This window comes from Patagioenas fasciata, chromosome 2, assembly GCF_037038585.1.
Source record: "Patagioenas fasciata isolate bPatFas1 chromosome 2, bPatFas1.hap1, whole genome shotgun sequence".
NCBI lineage: Eukaryota > Metazoa > Chordata > Aves > Columbiformes > Columbidae > Patagioenas > Patagioenas fasciata.
Genome location: NC_092521.1, coordinates 146378226 through 146395698, shown reverse-complemented (window position 1 = coordinate 146395698; position 17473 = coordinate 146378226). Strand labels below are relative to the sequence as shown.

At 37.2% G+C, this 17473-nt stretch overlaps 1 protein-coding gene across 2 annotated transcripts; it reads left to right on the top strand.

The window, feature by feature from the left end:
• Nucleotides 1-36: 36 nt before the first annotated feature.
• On the top strand, nucleotides 37-16513 carry DBF4 (DBF4-CDC7 kinase regulatory subunit). Of its 2 annotated transcripts, none has more exons than XM_065831540.2 (12): nucleotides 37-277; nucleotides 2669-2844; nucleotides 4890-5000; nucleotides 6241-6291; nucleotides 6844-6913; nucleotides 7057-7133; nucleotides 8569-8599; nucleotides 8865-8907; nucleotides 10848-10979; nucleotides 13578-13692; nucleotides 14028-14152; nucleotides 15396-16513. In XM_065831540.2, the coding sequence occupies exons 1-12, from the start codon at nucleotides 232-234 to the stop codon at nucleotides 16456-16458; spliced, it is 2040 nt and encodes a 679-aa protein (XP_065687612.1). In that variant the 5' UTR covers nucleotides 37-231; the 3' UTR covers nucleotides 16459-16513. The 2 variants fall into 2 exon arrangements, with proteins under 2 accessions (XP_065687612.1, XP_065687611.1); XM_065831539.2 differs by having other exon boundaries at nucleotides 39-277; nucleotides 4806-5000.
• Nucleotides 16514-17473: the final 960 nt, after the last annotated feature.

The following is a 17473-nucleotide window of genomic DNA, read 5'->3' as shown; positions in this document are numbered from 1 at the left end:
CCCCGTGGCGGGCTGAGGCTGGCGGGGGCGGGAAAGGCGGGTGAGGAGACACAGCACGACCCGACGCCGCCTGGAGACCCGCGCCGGCCCCATCGGCTGCGGCGGAGAGCGCGGGGGGCGGGTGGCCGGGCTGCGGCTCCAAGCCGCTGGGGAAGTGGGGCTGGAACTGCCGAACCCCTGCGGGTCTGCCGGCGGGCGGAGAGGGGGAGGAGGATGTGACTCCGCGGGAAGATGAAACCGAACGCTGCGGAGGCCGCCGAGGAAGGAGCGCGTTCCCGTAAGCGGCGGGTGGCTGGGGGCGGCTGGGGCTCTGGGATTCGAGCGTTCTGCTTTGGGCCGCTGCCTGGGGCCCGTGCGCCTCCCTGGCTGTCGCTGTGGGACCGCGCGGTCAGCCCGGAGCCCCGTGTGGGCCTCTTGCCTCGATCAGAGCGCGGCTGAGTGCGCCTGGGGCTGGCTTCGGTGGTGGTACACGGCTGAAATAGCCTTTGCATGGCTTGGGGAGTTAAACGTACAGGTACGTAACCGAAAAGGTAGCTGGATAACTCGTTCTGCGTTACAAGATGCCTGCGATGCACAGGAGCTGGTCGCTGTGTTGGAATTCACTAGGCCGCTCCGTGCGAACTGCTGCCCCCGGGCAGCCCTTTGCCGGCACCAGGAGCAGGCACGGAGGGGCCACCGCAGTACCCAGGCCTAGGGGATTGAAATGCTGTTGCTTTACAAGAGAGGCTCCTCAGTGTTACTGCAGTACTACTGATTCCCTCTGAGCTTCTTATTATCACTAAGAAGTTTAATATGTGTTTTCCAATATTAATTCAAGTATTTCATGTGTTAATTTTTGAACTGCCCTGGCCATCACATATGTGTGCTGGGTCTAACACTGTATTTGATCTATGGCCATCTGCAGAATTTCACTTGCACACCTGCTTGTCATCCATCTTTTCTGTTAAGATTCTGAATCAGCTACACTGTCCTAAACCTCTCCATTTTCCTATTTCTCTAGTTCTTTTGGTCTCCTAGATTCTACAAATCTGACTGCTGTTCCTGCTTCTCTTATGTGTGTTCATAGCCATTACTTACAGAATCTTGCAGTATGCTCCTTCTCCCATCCAAGACCGCTTCAGGGAGGGTGAGAATACATAACAGAAGGACTGTTTTGGGTGTTGCATTTTTGTCTACAGAAGAAGCCTGTTCTCTTCCTGCAGTAGCCCTCGTCTGCTCTGAGCTTCTCCAGAAGAGAAACAACTAGGAGTAGGTTGTTAGTGAGGAAGAAAATAGGATGGGAAACTAACAATATTGCAAGTTTTTGATGATTCTGTCTCTGTCATTGGTTGTAAATGGATTCCTGTGGAAGTATGTGAGAACAAAGAAGAGATAATTCCTTTCAGCTGTGAATATTATCCTAGTTTCTAGCTATGTGTAGCTACAGGGACTTCATGAGTTGCGTGTCACTTTCATGCATTTGGGATCCCTCAGAGTATTTGTCTTCCTTGTACTTGTCCAGGCTCTCCTAGAAACTGCATCTTAGTATGGATAACATTCTTTGGCAGAAGCTGTGCAGGTTTGCCCTGTTGCATAGAGAATAAATCATTGTTTTTCTTTTTGTACCTGACTCTTAGTTTTGTTTGGTGCCCCATAACTCTTCTACTGGCATAGGCCGTTTAGCCCATTCTCTTTATGTCCATCTTGATTTTGCATCTCTCTATTCTTTTTCTCCTAAATAATTTGCAAAGTTTTAATCTCTGAGGTTGTTCTTCATGCCGTTGGTCATTCTTGTTACTTTTTCAGAGGCTATATTTAAGATGTAGCTGAGTCCTGCATTTATAAAGTGACATAATTAAAATATCCATTTTATTTTCTGTTTCTTAGCAATTTCTGTTTTTTTTCTTTTTTGATTGCTACTCAGTGTTGAGCTGATGATCTTGTAGAACTCTACCATGCTCCAAGATTTTCCTTGAGAAATGAGGCTTATTTTTTACCCAGACTGATGTTTTTTATTTGCTTATTTAATCTAATAGTTAGACCTGGGTGGATAGCTCTGTGCTGAGCATTGGGAAGGTTCATCAGCAAAGTTTAGTTGCTGTACGTCGTTCCTTAGTTTTAGAGTAAAGTTAACTGAGACATAAAGAGTGGTCATAAGTAGAATGGTTCTGAACTTCAAACTTAGTTTTCCTGCATCTTAGGTGGGTGCTCAAAATGTAGATAAATAGTAGGGTCTAGGTCATTTATTTTTTGGTGTTTCAGTTACTTTTGACCGCTTTTTGTTCTATGAGTCTATATGAATCCTATTGGTTTCAGATGAATACGAGAAAGACAGGTTCTGTTCTAAAATGGTGTTCTTGTGATTATCAGTGACTGTGCAAGTAGTGTATATACTGTGGTACACAGATAGCAAATACGTGCCAAACTGGGCGAGAAAATGTATGGCCTTGTATAGCAATTGTAGTAAAAGTCCTTTTAGGATATTATTTTTAGAAACTTTAAGGGCTGTATGTGGTATTACTATTAGTGTCTTGGTTTTGACATTTTTAACATAAAGGGTTTTTTTTGTTTTTTAATCATAAATTGTGTGTAAGTGACTTATCTATTTTCATAATTTAGGAATTTTTCTTTTTGAAAAGAAAAAAATCAATTAATAAAACACAGTCTTGTTTAAATTCCCTTTTTGCAGCGGATGGAATGCAAGCAAAACCAGAAAAGATAAAATCTCTGAAGAATGTGAAAACAGATACAGGAAAACCAGAGAGACTTAAATATAAGCCACTGACTGGGAAGGTGTTTTACCTTGATATTCCATCAAATGTGATCTCTGAAAAAATAGGAAAGGACCTCAAAGATCTAGGAGGGGTAAGTTAAGGAGCAGAAGCCTTAATGAAAGTAGAAGAAAATCTGCGCATATGCAATACCTTTTCTCTGTTATTTGTGTCAGTAACTTCAGTAAGTACTTTCTGCACAGAGTATGTTAATGAATATTTTTTAATACTCTTATTTAGATCACAAATTTTGTAAGCATCTTAATACCTTTTTTTCCCCTGATTCTTCTGTATGGAAGAAACACTTTGATACAAGCAAGTACAGGGTATTGTGATGACACAGAAGCAATGCAATTACTTAGTCTGCTTCGAAGTTGAATGTTTTGAATTAGGTAGAGGAATCTTGACAGTTAAAGTATTAAACACCCTGTAACCACAGAAGCAAAAGGGATCTGCTCAAAATTGGTAGCTATTCTGAACATTGCTTTGGCAATACTTTTCTGACCTCAGAGGACTACTGAGCAGTTTTACAAAAACTGATGCTCATAAATCAAGATGCTGTCTGAAAGTATAGTAGAGGCAAGAAGCAGCAATAATGTGGTTTCAAGGTAAATGTATCCCTTTACATGTATCATTAAATGAGTGCAGGCTATCTTTTGCAAATCCAAGACTGAATGAAGTTTTTCTGTTTTGTGAGGAGTAGATGCCTAAAGCTGTGGTGACTACTGCCCTCCGGCTCAGCTACCCTTCTGTGAGGACAGGCTGAGAAGAGTTGGGGTTGTTCAGCCTGGAGAAGAGAAGGCTCCAGGGAGACCTTATTGCAGACTTTCAGGACTTCAAAGAAAGTTTACTTACTAAGAAGGATGGAGACAGACTTTTTGAGCAGGGCCTGTTAAAATAGAACAAAGGGTGATGGTTTTAAACTTAAGGAGCAGAGATTCAGCCTAGACGTGAGGAAGAGATTTTTTACAATGAGGGTGGTGAAACACTGGCCCAGGTTGCCCAGAGAGGTGGTAGATGCCCCATCCCTGGAGAGATTCAAGGCCCGGCTGGATGGCACTCTGAACAACCTGATCTAGTTGAAATGTCCCTGCTCGTGGCAGGGTGGTTGGAGTAGATGAGCTTTGAAGGTCCCATCCAACCCAATCGATTCTGTCATTCTATTCTATCACATGTGTTTCTTTGTTACTCATGTGGAGTGGACTCAAAAGTTCCTCTCTCTGAATGTCCCAATTCTGTAAAAGGTACATAGAGCAGGATTGGAAGGCACAGCTTCAAGCCTGTTGTGCATGTGACTTTTGTGCTTTCCATATTGATTAGTGGAGAAGAGGAAAATGTTTTAAGCTTCATAAACTGGCAAGAAATAATCAGGCAAATAGATTTAATAGTCACACAGTTGTTTATGAAAGACTGAAGGAGCAAAATGGTAGAAAATAAGTATAGGGAAAACATAGCTTTTGTCTTGCTGAGTATGAAAGTATGAATCTACTAAAGTCTTCAACATTTTTGAGAAGTGTTATTCATAAACGTAGGTGTGAAACATTGTAACTATCCTGAAACTTTATTTTTTCTGCTGATTCTCAAATAACTCGGTGAATTTTGTAGCTCCTCGAAAGCTGTAAATTCCATTTGCATACACTACCTTTAAGTTTAGCTTCTATGAAATTTGTGTTACACAAGATCATAAAAATTGTGGGATTTTTTAATTATTCTGTTATTTCTCGCTGTAATGTTTGTATTTTTCTATTTAGAAAGTATTACAGCTGGGTAGTTCAAAGAATGATAATAATGAAAACAAAGCAAAACTTTTCATTTCACAGAGATTACAAAATTGAGAAATTGAAATTAATAAGAGTTTGTAACTGGTGAGATGCTACTACAGCTCAATTGTAATTGTCATCCAGATCTTTAGAAAATATCTGTTCATTAATTAAATGGTTTCAAATTTAATTATTATAGAAGTTTTGTCACTTTTCTTTAAGATATGCAATGTAAAATTGCGCTACTGATTTGTTGCCCTGAAATAATTAACTTGTTTTATATTTTTACATGTAGAGAGTGGAGAGTTTTCTTAGTAAAGATATCAGCTATCTGGTGTCTAATAAAAAGGAGGCAAAATTTGCACCGTCTCTTGGTCAGATTTCTCCTGTTCCTAGCCCAGAATCTGCACGTAATGGAGGAAATAGTTCAGCTCATCCTAGCAACCAAAAAGATCGACATGATGGAAGTTCATTTAAGATTGTCGATACAGTAAGTTTCTTAGTAATAATACTGCAAACTGGGTGTAGTTGATGTGTTATGCTCTTAAAATTTTTCGCCTACTTCATTTCCTAAATATAGCAACAGTTCCTTGGGTGGCTAAGAGTTTATTTTCAGTGTGTGTGGGTTTTTTTGGTTGATATTTTGTTGGTTTGGGGTTTTTTTTTTAATACAGATGAAAAACGCTTTTGAACTAGTTCAGGCTAACTTTCTAAGCTTAACAAACTCAAATAAGCAAAGTTTAAAAGATTAATTTAAAAAAGGAGCATTTTCTGCTAATAAGGTAACTACACTAAGATCTAGTCTAATATAGTATGCCTCACTTATTAATTTAATGTTGACATCATTATGTTTGACAGCTTGATCAATATGGATAGGGTTGTGATTGAATCTACTTGTTCTTGTGCCTTTAGCAACACAGTCTATTAATATCTGGCTGCTTTGATGTTAATGCAGACATCTATGGGTATTGGCATTAACATCACTCTTTGGTAGTACTTCAAGGAAATAATTGAATTAAAACATAATGAATAGTAAGTTTTTCTGAGCTCTTTCTTAGGCGATCACATTAATTGTAACAGTGTCTGAATTTGTGCAGATTGATGTGACATTTCTTATGTGGGCAAGTCTTACATCCTTTCAAAATACAGTTGGCAACAATTAGCTGTACTATATACATGGTACTTATTTAGAAACCTGACTGCGAGCAGTCTGTGGGCTGCTCTTTGCATTTCGTAGGTGAGATGACCTCATTTTGCGAATAACCTGGATAGGTAAAGACATGTTCATTACTAACAAACAGCATGCAGTACAAGAGGAGATGTGCTCGTGGTAGAAAAGATGCGGCTAAGGCAGAGGCTATGATTATATTGATGACTATTAGCTTAATATGGCACGAGTGCAGCTGATGAAACCTCATCTTTGGGCATGTGCCACTGGCTGCTTACTGCCACCCTCCATGTTGTTCCAGCTCTAACATTGCTTCAGCCATGCAGTGACCTGCTTTGCCTGAAAATAACTACTTTTTTGTTTTGTTTTTTTTTTTTTCCCCTCGGACTGTATCAACTCTAACCTTGTGGGGAAAGTGTGAATTATGAAAAATAGAAGTATGGTAAACAAAAGGAGGTTATCATAGCTAAAACATGTATTTGTTAGCAACAGTGTAAATTGCCTTACATTTTTATTTAATGAGTTCTAAACTTGCTACAAACATGTTTCTGTTTTAATATAGGTACGTATGAGCAGAGGAAAATCCTTAGTTGAAAAAGCAATCAAAGAGCAGGTAAGGAGAGTAGTCAACAAAGTTGTGCTTGAAAAACTTGGGTCTCACACTTCTAGAAAACAAAAAGTAGTAACAGTTGTCTTAGTCGTCTAAGAGAGGAGTCCCTTGTGGAATGCTCAGGAAGAAGTTGAGGGATTGTTCTAAGTAAAATTGTTGGTTCACGCTTTCTGGATACTTCCTGAAGAATTAAAAGTCTATACATTCTAATGACCAGTATTATAATTTATCAGGATAGCTAATATAGCTAGCATTTGAGAAGTGCTCGTGAAGTTAAAGCAAATGCATAAATTCACTTTTCAAATCTTAGTTACTTTAAAATGTGACAATAGAGAACAGTTTTGGATTTATGAAAGATAAAATACCATCTTTTGATGGTGAAGTGCTGTGACACAGAAACGGAAAAGTCAGTCGAGGAAAGTGATAGTCGTTTGGCAAGAAGCAAAGCATCTGTACTTTGATCTCAGCTTTCATATTCCATGTTTTAATATATTTGTAATTATTTAATCTACTGTATATTGCTTTAAAACGAGTAATAAAATTTATTGTTTGCAGGACTTAATCCCCTCCGGTAGTATACTGTCCAATGCTTTGAGTTGGGGAGTGAAAATACTTCATATTGATGGTAAATATTTTTGTTTCATGAAGCCTAGCTTGAACTTGTAATAATCATTTAATTATTCTTTTGTTCAAAATATTAAAAGCAAACAGTTACTTCAAACATATGAAAATAAACTTGGCTGACTATAATTTTCGTTTTTTTGACAGATGTTAAGAATTATATCGAACAAAAGAAGAGGGAGCTCTATCTAATCAAAAGAGGAGGGAGTTCTGTTAAAGATGGGGTAAGTGGCTCTTTGCTGTTTGTGAAAATTATTTCATTAACTGAGAAAACACAGGTGTACTAAATGCTGCCTACTGTGTAGCTTACAGATTTTTTTAATAGTTTTGCTCATATTCAGTTTTTCAGACCTGTATGTTTTATTAATTGATTTTAAAACCATCTTTGAAAAAGAGAAAGTATTAGCTATGTATTACAGCATTATTCAAAATTCAATTCTGTAGTAGCATTGATTAAATAATGTTTAGACCTCTGCTTTTGTAAAGAGTATCTAGGAATCGTAAGTAATGAACTGTCTCAAATTTCCATTCTGCCTGCCTCAAAAATAGTAAATATAGTTTGGTTTTAGTATGATGTAGATTGTGGTTAAATTGCCTTGTATAGTTTTCCTCATGACACAGTGATTAGGAACTTTTTCATTTTGATGGACCGTTTTGAATCATCACAGTTATATTTCTTGAAGAAACTGTCTCTAGGGAATCTGTGTCAGTTGCTCAAGTCTGCACCTTTTCCATCTGATTCTTTTAAAGAACTACCATAAAGCATCTTTGAGGTATTGGACCAATAACGTGCAGTTGGCATGTGAAAATCCCAAATTCTCTGAATTTTAGTGTGATCCAGTTAGACATTGAAACTGTGTGCTTTGTCTACAGCTGCTCTATAATTTAAATTAAATGTGAAGTTGTACAATTATCTAGTCAAGGCAGGGGTCTGTGATAAATACATGAAAACACGCTATTTAGTAAGTGTTCTTTTGTTTTGGAATGCAATATCAGCTAATTATTGAGACTACATTAAATCCTCTGCTAAATCATCAGTTTTAAAATGCATAGTGTGAGTATCAGTGTTCATGGCTAGCAGGGTGGTGGGTTTTTGCAAGAAGTATGAAGTGTTGGTTTGTACTCTTATCAGAATCAATTACAGCTAACAGCTGATGCTTGAATATAGGTTTTACTCTTTTCTGAAGAGAAAATACATATTAATTATGATCTTCATTGCTAAAACAAAAAAATGCCTGTATAAGTCCATTCAAATGAGAAGAATTCTTTTGATTGGAGAACATTGCTGTCTGCAGTTTTTGGTGGCGTTTTACAACTTGTAGTTAATTAGCGTTTATAAAACGTTGTAAAAATAATATCTGTATTTAAGAATCAACTTTAACCATGGCAAGGTATTTTAGGGGAGAAGAGAAAGTGAAATGTCTCAAGGAAAACATTTCTTTTGCAGTGTAGAATGAAATGCTTCTTTGGGAAACGTATCACCATATTTCTGAAGTACTAATGAGCTTAGTGTCTTGTAAAATTTATTGTGACTGTGTATGAAGTCATGATTAACACAGAGAGACCCTCATAACTTAAAATTAGCTACAGCTAAATCTTAGAAGTAAAATGCAGAATGATACTCACAGGCATTTTGTATGTCCTGTTTTCTTTCCATAGGGAAAAGAAGTTACTGCTCAAAAGTCAAGAAGTAAGTATTTCAACATTTGTAGAGGGTTTTGTTTTGCCTCTGAATGCTTAAAAATGTGCTACAGTTCTCATCTGATCGAGTGCGCTGTTGTATTCTAATTTGTGTGTCTAAAAAAAGCGTAGAAAAACTTCATGAAAGTCAAGGGTTTGTCAATAAATGTGCATAATGAGTTATAATGTCAGCTTATTTACTCAGCTACTGGAGTAACTTGCTGAATGAAGAAAATTATTTCTCTCTTAATTTCCTTTTTATTCCCCTTGAGCAGGTAAACTGAAAAATCCCTTTGTCAAGGTGGAAGATAGAAGTCGGTAAGTGTTCTCTTCATGCATTCAATAATGTGGTTTTCAAAGGGAGTAGTTCAGAAATGTGTAGTATGTCTTGAGGAAATGGCCTTCAGATTTCAAGGTCCTTCAACTTCCTGACTTTAGATGCCAGACATACATACTGTCTTCTTAAAATAAGATACAAAATTTTAATTTTTGTATGCTCTGAGGAGGTATCTGTGTTTAGTGGCTGAATGAGATTGAGCAGGTAATAGCGGAGTAGGGAATAGATAGGTAGAGTTGCTTTCAGCCAAGGACCATATGAATGAAAAGGAAACCTGGAAGCTCTGAACCTTGAATCCTGCAGCTCTGTGGCAAGGGACCTGGGGGTTCTGGTAGACAACAAGCTCAACATGAGCGAACAGCGAGCTGCCAACAGGATGCTGGGCTGTGTTAGCAAGGGCATCACCAGCAGAGACAAAGTCATTATCCTGCTCTACTCAGCACTTGTCAGGCCATACCTGCAATACTGTGTTCAGTTTTGGTCCCTGCTGTGCAAAAAATATGTAGACAGGCTGGAGAGGGTCCAGACGAGGGCCGGGAAGATGATCAAAGGATTGAGAAACCACCATGTGAGGAAAGGCTGAGAGAACTGGGCTTGTTCAGCCTTGAGATAAGAAGGCTTAGGGGAGACCTCATCACCATGTTCCAGTATTTAAAGGGTGGCTACAAAGAAGATGGAGGCTCCCTGGGGAGATTCCGATTAGACTCAAGAGGGAAATTTTTCTCTATGAGAACAATCGGCTGTTGGCATCATGTCCCCAGTGGGGTGGTGGATTCCCCAATATTAGACACTTTTAAGGTTCAGCTGAGCAGGGTGCTGGGCCATCTTGTCTAGACTGTGCTTTTGCCACAGAAGGTTGGACCAGATCATCCTTCGAGTCCTTTCCATCCTGGTGTTCTATGAGTATATGATTGATTCTATGATCTTAGGTCCATATCCAATAGCCCAAAAGGCCAATAAAACTTTGTATACTAAATTCCAGTCCTGTAGTTCAACTTGGTAACATTCATCTTCTGCAGAGACTGTTTGGATGTAAGGAAATAAGCTGTTATAGAATTGTCATAGAATCATTTAGGTTGGAAAAGACTTTTAAGATCATAGAATCCAACTGTAAACATAACACTACCAGTAATCCCTTGAAACTAGGTTTAATTTCCTGCTCAATCATTTCTTTTTGTAAAAAAACTATATATATATATATATAAAAATCTGATTGCAGTATCCAGAGTAGCATGAAATCTGATACTTTCAGCCTTGAAAATTTTCACATCTTTCTGGTCCTGTAGTTGGTCAGACCTGGTTGTTTAAGGAAATACCAGTTTTCCAGAAGTTGAGAGAGCAATGAATTACAAAAAAGCACAGGCCTACGCAGTATGTTTTGTACCTTTATATTCTTATCCACCTTCTGCTTTATGCTGATGTTTAGAAGCTACAAATTATTTCACCTGATTTCTTTGACACTTTACTGAATTAAAAAAAAAAAAAAATCTGGTCTTGCAGTGTAAGTTGATGTCATATTTATGAAGGACATGAGGATAGTGAGGAGAATTGGACAAACACAGTTCTAAGTACAAGACGTTCGTATATAAACAATTTGACTTCTGAATGTAGCATTTTACTAGTCACCTGAAACACTTCTTAATGTAACTTGATGTTCTTGAATGTGTAGCTGTTTATGCAACATAAGTAACAGTTCAGAAGCAGAATAAGATACTTAATCTGTCCCTATTATGTTTTCCTGACTTGGTCTTTTTCTTCTGCCTGGGTTGCTTATAATTCTGGGATATTTATCTGCTTAGCATTCTGTATATGTTACATGTAAAAGAGAAATACTTCATTATTTTATCTGGCTGTAATTTGTGCTATAAACTCCTTTTTTCCATTTCTGGTGGTTCTAATGCACTTCTTTTGTCTAAAACAGCCACTACCGACCGTTTTATCTGCAGTTACCCAGTTTTCCAGTTCTGAACTACTGTGTTCCAAAACCTTATAGTCCCTTCGAGGTGGAGAAGAAGTATCCTTCTGGTCAAAAGCAAACTCAGCCTAAGCAAAGGTTTGTTGAAAAATTGTTATTGAGGTGTGGCTAGAGGACAGAGAAGTTCTCTAAAATAATTCTAACACAATTGTTTTCTAAAATAGTTACACTACTTCTAATTTTGTGTGATTTATAATACTAATAGCCACGTCTGATATGATGTGTTTGCTGCAACTGTAACTGTTGGTGTCTGTCTATCTTTCTGTACTGTCTTTATCCTGTCTTTAGTCCTTTTTTTGGACATACAGATCCATACATCCAAAAATGCAGCCTTCTCCTATCACTGTGGGTCAGCATAAGATATTTTTTTCCTTTCTGCCACTGGTTTCTTCTTTGTCCTCCTCTTGGATGCCATCCAGTAAGTATTTTACAGGAAGTGGATTTCTTAAGACTTCTTTTGATATTTGTCAGTATAATGCTAAACTAGTCGGTTTAAAACAGTGATACTCAGTCACAGTGAAAAATCATTGTTGGTAAAGAGTGCCCATTGTTGATAAAGTCTAGTTTATAGAAATTAGACTCTGCAAATACTGCTTCAGCTCTTCAGTAATAGAAAGTGGATGATAATTGCCCAGCAGAATTGCAGCAAGTGTTTATATGGTACATTCTGGCATTCAGGCTCTATTTGAGCATTCCAGATGCAGTTAGGACTTGTGGTAAATCATTTTTATTATTTGAAATTACTTAGGAGTCTGAATTATCTGGGTTTTTTTTGCTAATCAAACTTTTGTCTTGGATTTCTTCAGCCTAGCATATCTGGAGTGTTAATGATTCTTTCATTGACTTCTAAAATTGATTCATATGAGAGATTAAAGATATTCAGGTGAAAGGTGGCTTTGCTATGTGTGGGACCTTCTGTATCGAGTAACTTTGGCTACTTCTCTGTCTATGGGGTCTAAGATTTATTTAGATGTGATCCTTGTTTTCTTTATAAACTAACTTTTCCACTGTTCAGGTTCTGTCCAGTCTTCACCATTATTATAGTGCTGGAGGTTTTCAGCTGATGTTGCCATTATGGATTATATATACACATATATATTTTTTTTTAATTGCAATGAAGGAAGCACTATGAAAAATCAAAGCAAATATAATACAGCAGTAACCCTTGCAATAATAAGGCATTTTTGATGGTTTCTCTTCAGAGAGGGCTAGAAAGACCCATTCTTTTTAAAGCGTTAAAAATAAAAAAGGCAGTATTATCTTCATTTATATGGATTAAGGAATAGGATATATTAAAAATTTCAGGAGTTATGTTTGAGTTAATATTCCTATATAATATTTCAGGTTGACACATGCCAAAGAGCTGTTTAGGTGGGAGATTATTTCCTACTTGCAGGTAAATGTGAGGAATGGTAGTTTCAGGAGAGAGAAAGGGGAGTGCTCCCTTTTTCTGGGAGAAACACTTGTTGAAGCTGAGTTATTAATTCTGCTTGCTTCTGCATCAGGCAAGACCTGCAGACATGATTCAATCTTCAGATGATAAATGCTATTGCTTATATCTGGCTTGATTGGTTCTCTCTGATATTTACAGTTCTAAAGAGGGAAGGTAAAAAGGCTCCTGTAATAGTAAAGTACAGTCAGGTGGAGTTTGTCCTGTGGAACTCAAGAAATGCTGGGGCAGGTGTTATCAATTTAGACTTGTTGATTGAAAGCAGTTGTTGAAAGCAGTGTACATACACGGTGCTGGGCAACACATTGCTACGCTTTGTAAGTTAGAGATTTTTCAAGACAAGTTTTTTGATATAAAATCCTGAGCTTACATCCATGCAGATAACTTGGTAAAGTCTATCAGAATGATTTGTGGCTGGACAGGGAGATGGTGCTGTTCCCCTGAAGTAAAAGGGAAGTGGAGATGGATGGTTTATCACTTTATCACCAGCATATCATCGTTAGATAGTTTAATAGTGAATTGTAGCAAACAGTAGCTCTTTCCACATGAGGACTATGAAGGTCATGGGGCAGCTATTAAAGCTATTGTGTTTTAATATCCATGAAGAACCTGAGGTTCATTTCTTTCTCTTTCCATTTAGCCTGTACCTAGAGAAATTATGGCATTTGGTCAGTATATTCAAAAGCTGCATATAACCAACAAATAGGACTGTTCTTTTACCAAAGAATCAGAGATCATCTATTAGATCAAGTAGTTTTGCTGCATATTTTGTTGGCATCAAAAATACTGACAGTCGATAACATATTAGACTTCTCTTTTCTAGTTTTGATTTTATCAAACCTCCTTTTCTTTTATCAGCTCTGCACAGAGCTGGTATGTCCTTTGATTTGTCAAGTGAGATTTTTTTTTTTTTTGTTTAACAATTTTGCATTGTTTATTCTGAGTCAGTGGTAGTAGTACCCCTGTACTAACCTGGACGTTCTATGCTTACATATAGTTCTACTGGATCTGCCTGTCTTGTTGCAGTAAATATTTTTTTAATTAATGAATAATTTTTCTCTTTGTTTCTCCCAAGCATTGGATAACACAATGTAGATAGTTTGAGGGGAAATAAAGATATTTGCTCTTTTTCAATTAAGTGAATAAGAATGAACATGCTCTGAAAAACAAATATAGAGCTCAGGTCCCTATATGACACTCATTAATATATCTTTTTCTGTTAACAGAAACAAAATAAATATGGACAAGGATGGTGGAACTCCTGTTCAACTCCTTCAGAAGGACAAAAAAAAGAGAGGATATTGTGAATGTTGTGGGAAGAAATATGAAGATCTACAAACAGTATGTGAAATGTCAAGTATATAGTTTGATACAGTCATATTTCTTAAGTGTGGTATCAACAATCGCTTCTCCTTGTTAGTTTAATGTATTTTTTATCTTAAAAGATTTTTTTAATATATCCCCTAAAAAGCAGCAAGTGAGTATTTTTTTCCCTTACAGGTTTTAATTCTTGATTCCTGCCTCTATATATGATAGCTGAAGGCACTAATAGTTCATGTGTCAGAGACACTGGTAATGAATCAACGATATTTACTTACTGCTTCATATCAAACTGTTGGCTTGTATATTCGTATCAGTAGTATTAGATTTGTTTCATGTTTTTTCTTTATTTCCAGCATCTTGAAAGTGAACAGCACCGAAATTTTGCACAAAGCACACAGTATCAAGTTGTCGATGATATAATCTCCAAGTTTGTTTATGAGTTTGTTGAATATAAGGATGATGCAAAAAAAATAAAAAGGTAAGTTATATGTTCTAAGTTTTAAAGACTGTGAGTTAGGACATAAAGATCCTTAGTTCTGAAATTCTGGATCTGGTACAGGATAAATTCATGCTTTTCAGTCTGAAATAAATCACTCAAATCTGCAATGGAGTTGTACCTGGCAAATCAGTTCTATAAAGCAGAAATTATTAAAAAGAAAAAAAAAACAAAAAAAAAAAACAACAAACAAACAAAACCCAAAAAACAACAACAAAACAAAAACAAAAACCCAAAACCAAACATTAAAAGTGTAGATGGCATCACAGGAAAATGAGACTGAAGTGAATTACCAAAAATTGTCCTCCTCATCCTTCGGCTTCAAAAAGCAAGATCTGCTGTACTGAAGTATTGCTGACAGAAGGAGAGCAATGTCTGGACATCTTGCTCTGAAAACTTGCTGGCATTCTTAGTAGTCTAAGAAGAGCAAATTATATCCTCCGTAGTCAGTCTGATCCCCTTACAACTGGAAAAACTTTCCTATTTCTACTCTAAGCCTCTTGGCTTCTGTCCCACCTGTGTGGGACAGGAGAAGCAGATATTCCTTTCTTGTTCATAGCTCAAAAGCTTAACTGGGAGAGGACTTGTTTTGTGTCTTGGACTGTAGGCATCAGCATCTTCACTACTTGGAACAGTAACTCAATTCAGGATTGCTCTGATTTATTTGTAAATAAGTCAGGAGATATGGAATAATTTTCTCATTTATTTTTAAAAGAGGAAATAAAGGTACTCCTAGTGAAACCAAAAGAACTGGTAGCCTAATGAAGGCAAACCTTTATTCCTTTTGTGATTTCAAAATACTCAGAGTGGTTAGGTTTAAAATACTATGTCAAGAAAAGCATATATAATTTTGCTAATTTTGTGTGTATGTAGCATAGAACGTTTGTAAGTATTTGTAGTCACTACATTCTATTCCTAAACTACTTCTGTTCTTAATACCACTGTGAATTGCGATTTACTGAAATACTAGACTGCTTACTTCATGAATTTTTAAAACAATTTCATGAGCTGTAGAAATCAATAAGGAAACATCAAACTCAAATGTAAGGCACTCTGTTCCTGTAGAAATAGTGTGTTGCTACCCTAAATATACTTTTCCTTTAAATGTAAAAACAAAACCTGCTTTGTCACTTTGGTTGCTTTTCTAGAATCAATTGTATACGTACTTATGTTACCCATGTCTCTCTCGAGCATTTGTTAATCATTTTCAACAATTCCATTGTAGGACAAAATGCAGTACGGGATGTTTTTCTCCTATTATTGGAAAGATAACCAGACCAGATGAGCTGAAAGAACGACTGAAAAAGCAACGCATTTCATTGAAAAGTTACTCGTGGAAGGACACCACAGTGCAGGCACTCAAACTGGATCTCCAGCCTGCAGAAGTACAACCAAATTCTGTGCCAATACCTACCCCTGTTTATGGATCTGTCTGTTCAGGTCTTTGTCACCTCTCTCAACCTTCAGAACTAAAAAGTAAGTTCAGAAATAATGATGAAAATCTAAAAACTGATTGCTCCTGTGTTGCAAACTTAAGAGAAACTCTTACATCAGCAAATTTCATACAACCACCCCCTCAGAAAGATGACACAGCATACACAGAGAACTTGTCTCGACCTTATCAGCCATCCAGTAAAGAAATACTGGAACCAGAAGTAAATGAAGAGACTTTACAGTGTTTTCAAGAACGCACGTGTACTTTATATTCACATACTCAGGTTACAGATCTTAATGAAAAATACAAAAACCCATCACAGCCAAAACGAAAATTAAATAATGCAGTAGTTCTACCAGCAAAGTGTTTGAAAAAAACAGATGCCAATCCTACGTTAGTCAAGAAACATCGTGATTTATGTGATAATCATCAACAGATGCAGCACAGTGTTCTTCTGGAGGCTGAGGAGTCTGATACTGCTGTAAACAAAGAACTTAATGAATTGGCTGCCAGCAGTGCACACGGTTCACCGTCTGGAAAGCTGCACAGGAAAGTGAAGGTTTACTTGGGAAGAAATAAAAGAGAAACCTGGAAACAGAGTATGGAGTTATGTGTAAAGTATACAGATGGACTGTCTGTTCCTGAAGAGAGGAGAAGTTCTTGTAGCTCACCAGTGCGGGCTCTACTGGAATTATTTCAGACAAGTGAAATAAACTCAGAATTTGGAGGTTTTTCGGGTTCCACGGAGAACAAATGTTCAACTAGCATAAAAGATCCATGGGAAGGGCAGAATACAAATGTTATGTGGTCATTGTTTTCCTCTTCATCTTCCTCCACATTTGTTGGATTTTAATGCTGCTTTATTTAATTTAATGATTTTCAAATAAACTTGCAAATTTAATATTTCACTCATGGAAATTTTATTTGCTGTATTACATGTATAGATGGTTTGATTTAAATTTTTTTAATGCAGTGTACTTGACAAAATAAGTATTACTGTCTCCCCCCTTCATTCTTGTTACTTTGCTATATGAACTGTTCAACATCTTTTTCCATTTCCTTTAAAACAGATTTCTTCTTTATATCTGCTTCTCCTTATATTAATCTACACAAATGACAGCACACAAGCAAAAAACATAAGTATCCTTCCTTCTGCTATATTTTGGGTTGTACATACTCCTTCGCTTGTCTTCTGCAACTGAGACAACAGCAAATGAGAAAAGCCAAGTGAAACTGAGGGATGACTTACAAGTCACAAACATCTTATGAACAAAGATGCTTAGATCAACTGCAAAAAAAACAACCGAAAAAACAACAACAATAAAATAATTCCCACCCCCCCCAAGACCTGAAACCTAACAAAAAGACACAAAAATCAGAGAACGAAAATAAGCCAAGATCCTGAGTTTATATCTAGAAGATGATGTGATCATTTGGTAAACAAAAAAAAAATGTTTTGTATAAAATAAAATTTAGATTACCCAAACCAAAATGGTTAACCTGGAAGCAACAAGCCATGTGAACTACTGAACTCTCCAAGAGACTGCACACAAACTGAGGTCTGTCTCCTCTGCTACAGCCTATTAGCAATATTTGCCTTTGCAATACATAGATGAGCTTCATGCGTCAGAACTTTCACAAATTATTTTCCAAGTGAAAATAAACTTTCCCTCACACCAGGGACTTTTCCAGCATTACCTCCTGCAAGGATTTTGTATTCATAGTAGGAAGATTTTCTTGCGTGGCACTTCAGACAGATTCAACATGTCTATCACAATAAAGGCATAACATTCTCCCAGTTCACTTTCACCTGAATAGAAAGAAAAGCATTTGAAAGTAAACAAAAGAATCTGCTCCATATGTTGCAA

Coding starts and splice junctions, on each gene's coding strand:
- DBF4 (XM_065831539.2), top strand. CDS start 232: ATGAAACCGAACGCTGCGGAGGCCGCCGAGGAAGGAGCGCGTTCCC. Junction 2,845..4,805: donor ACCTCAAAGATCTAGGAGGG/GTAAGTTAAGGA, acceptor TTTTACATGTAG/AGAGTGGAGAGTTTTCTTAG. Junction 10,980..13,577: donor CAAACTCAGCCTAAGCAAAG/GTTTGTTGAAAA, acceptor TTCTGTTAACAG/AAACAAAATAAATATGGACA.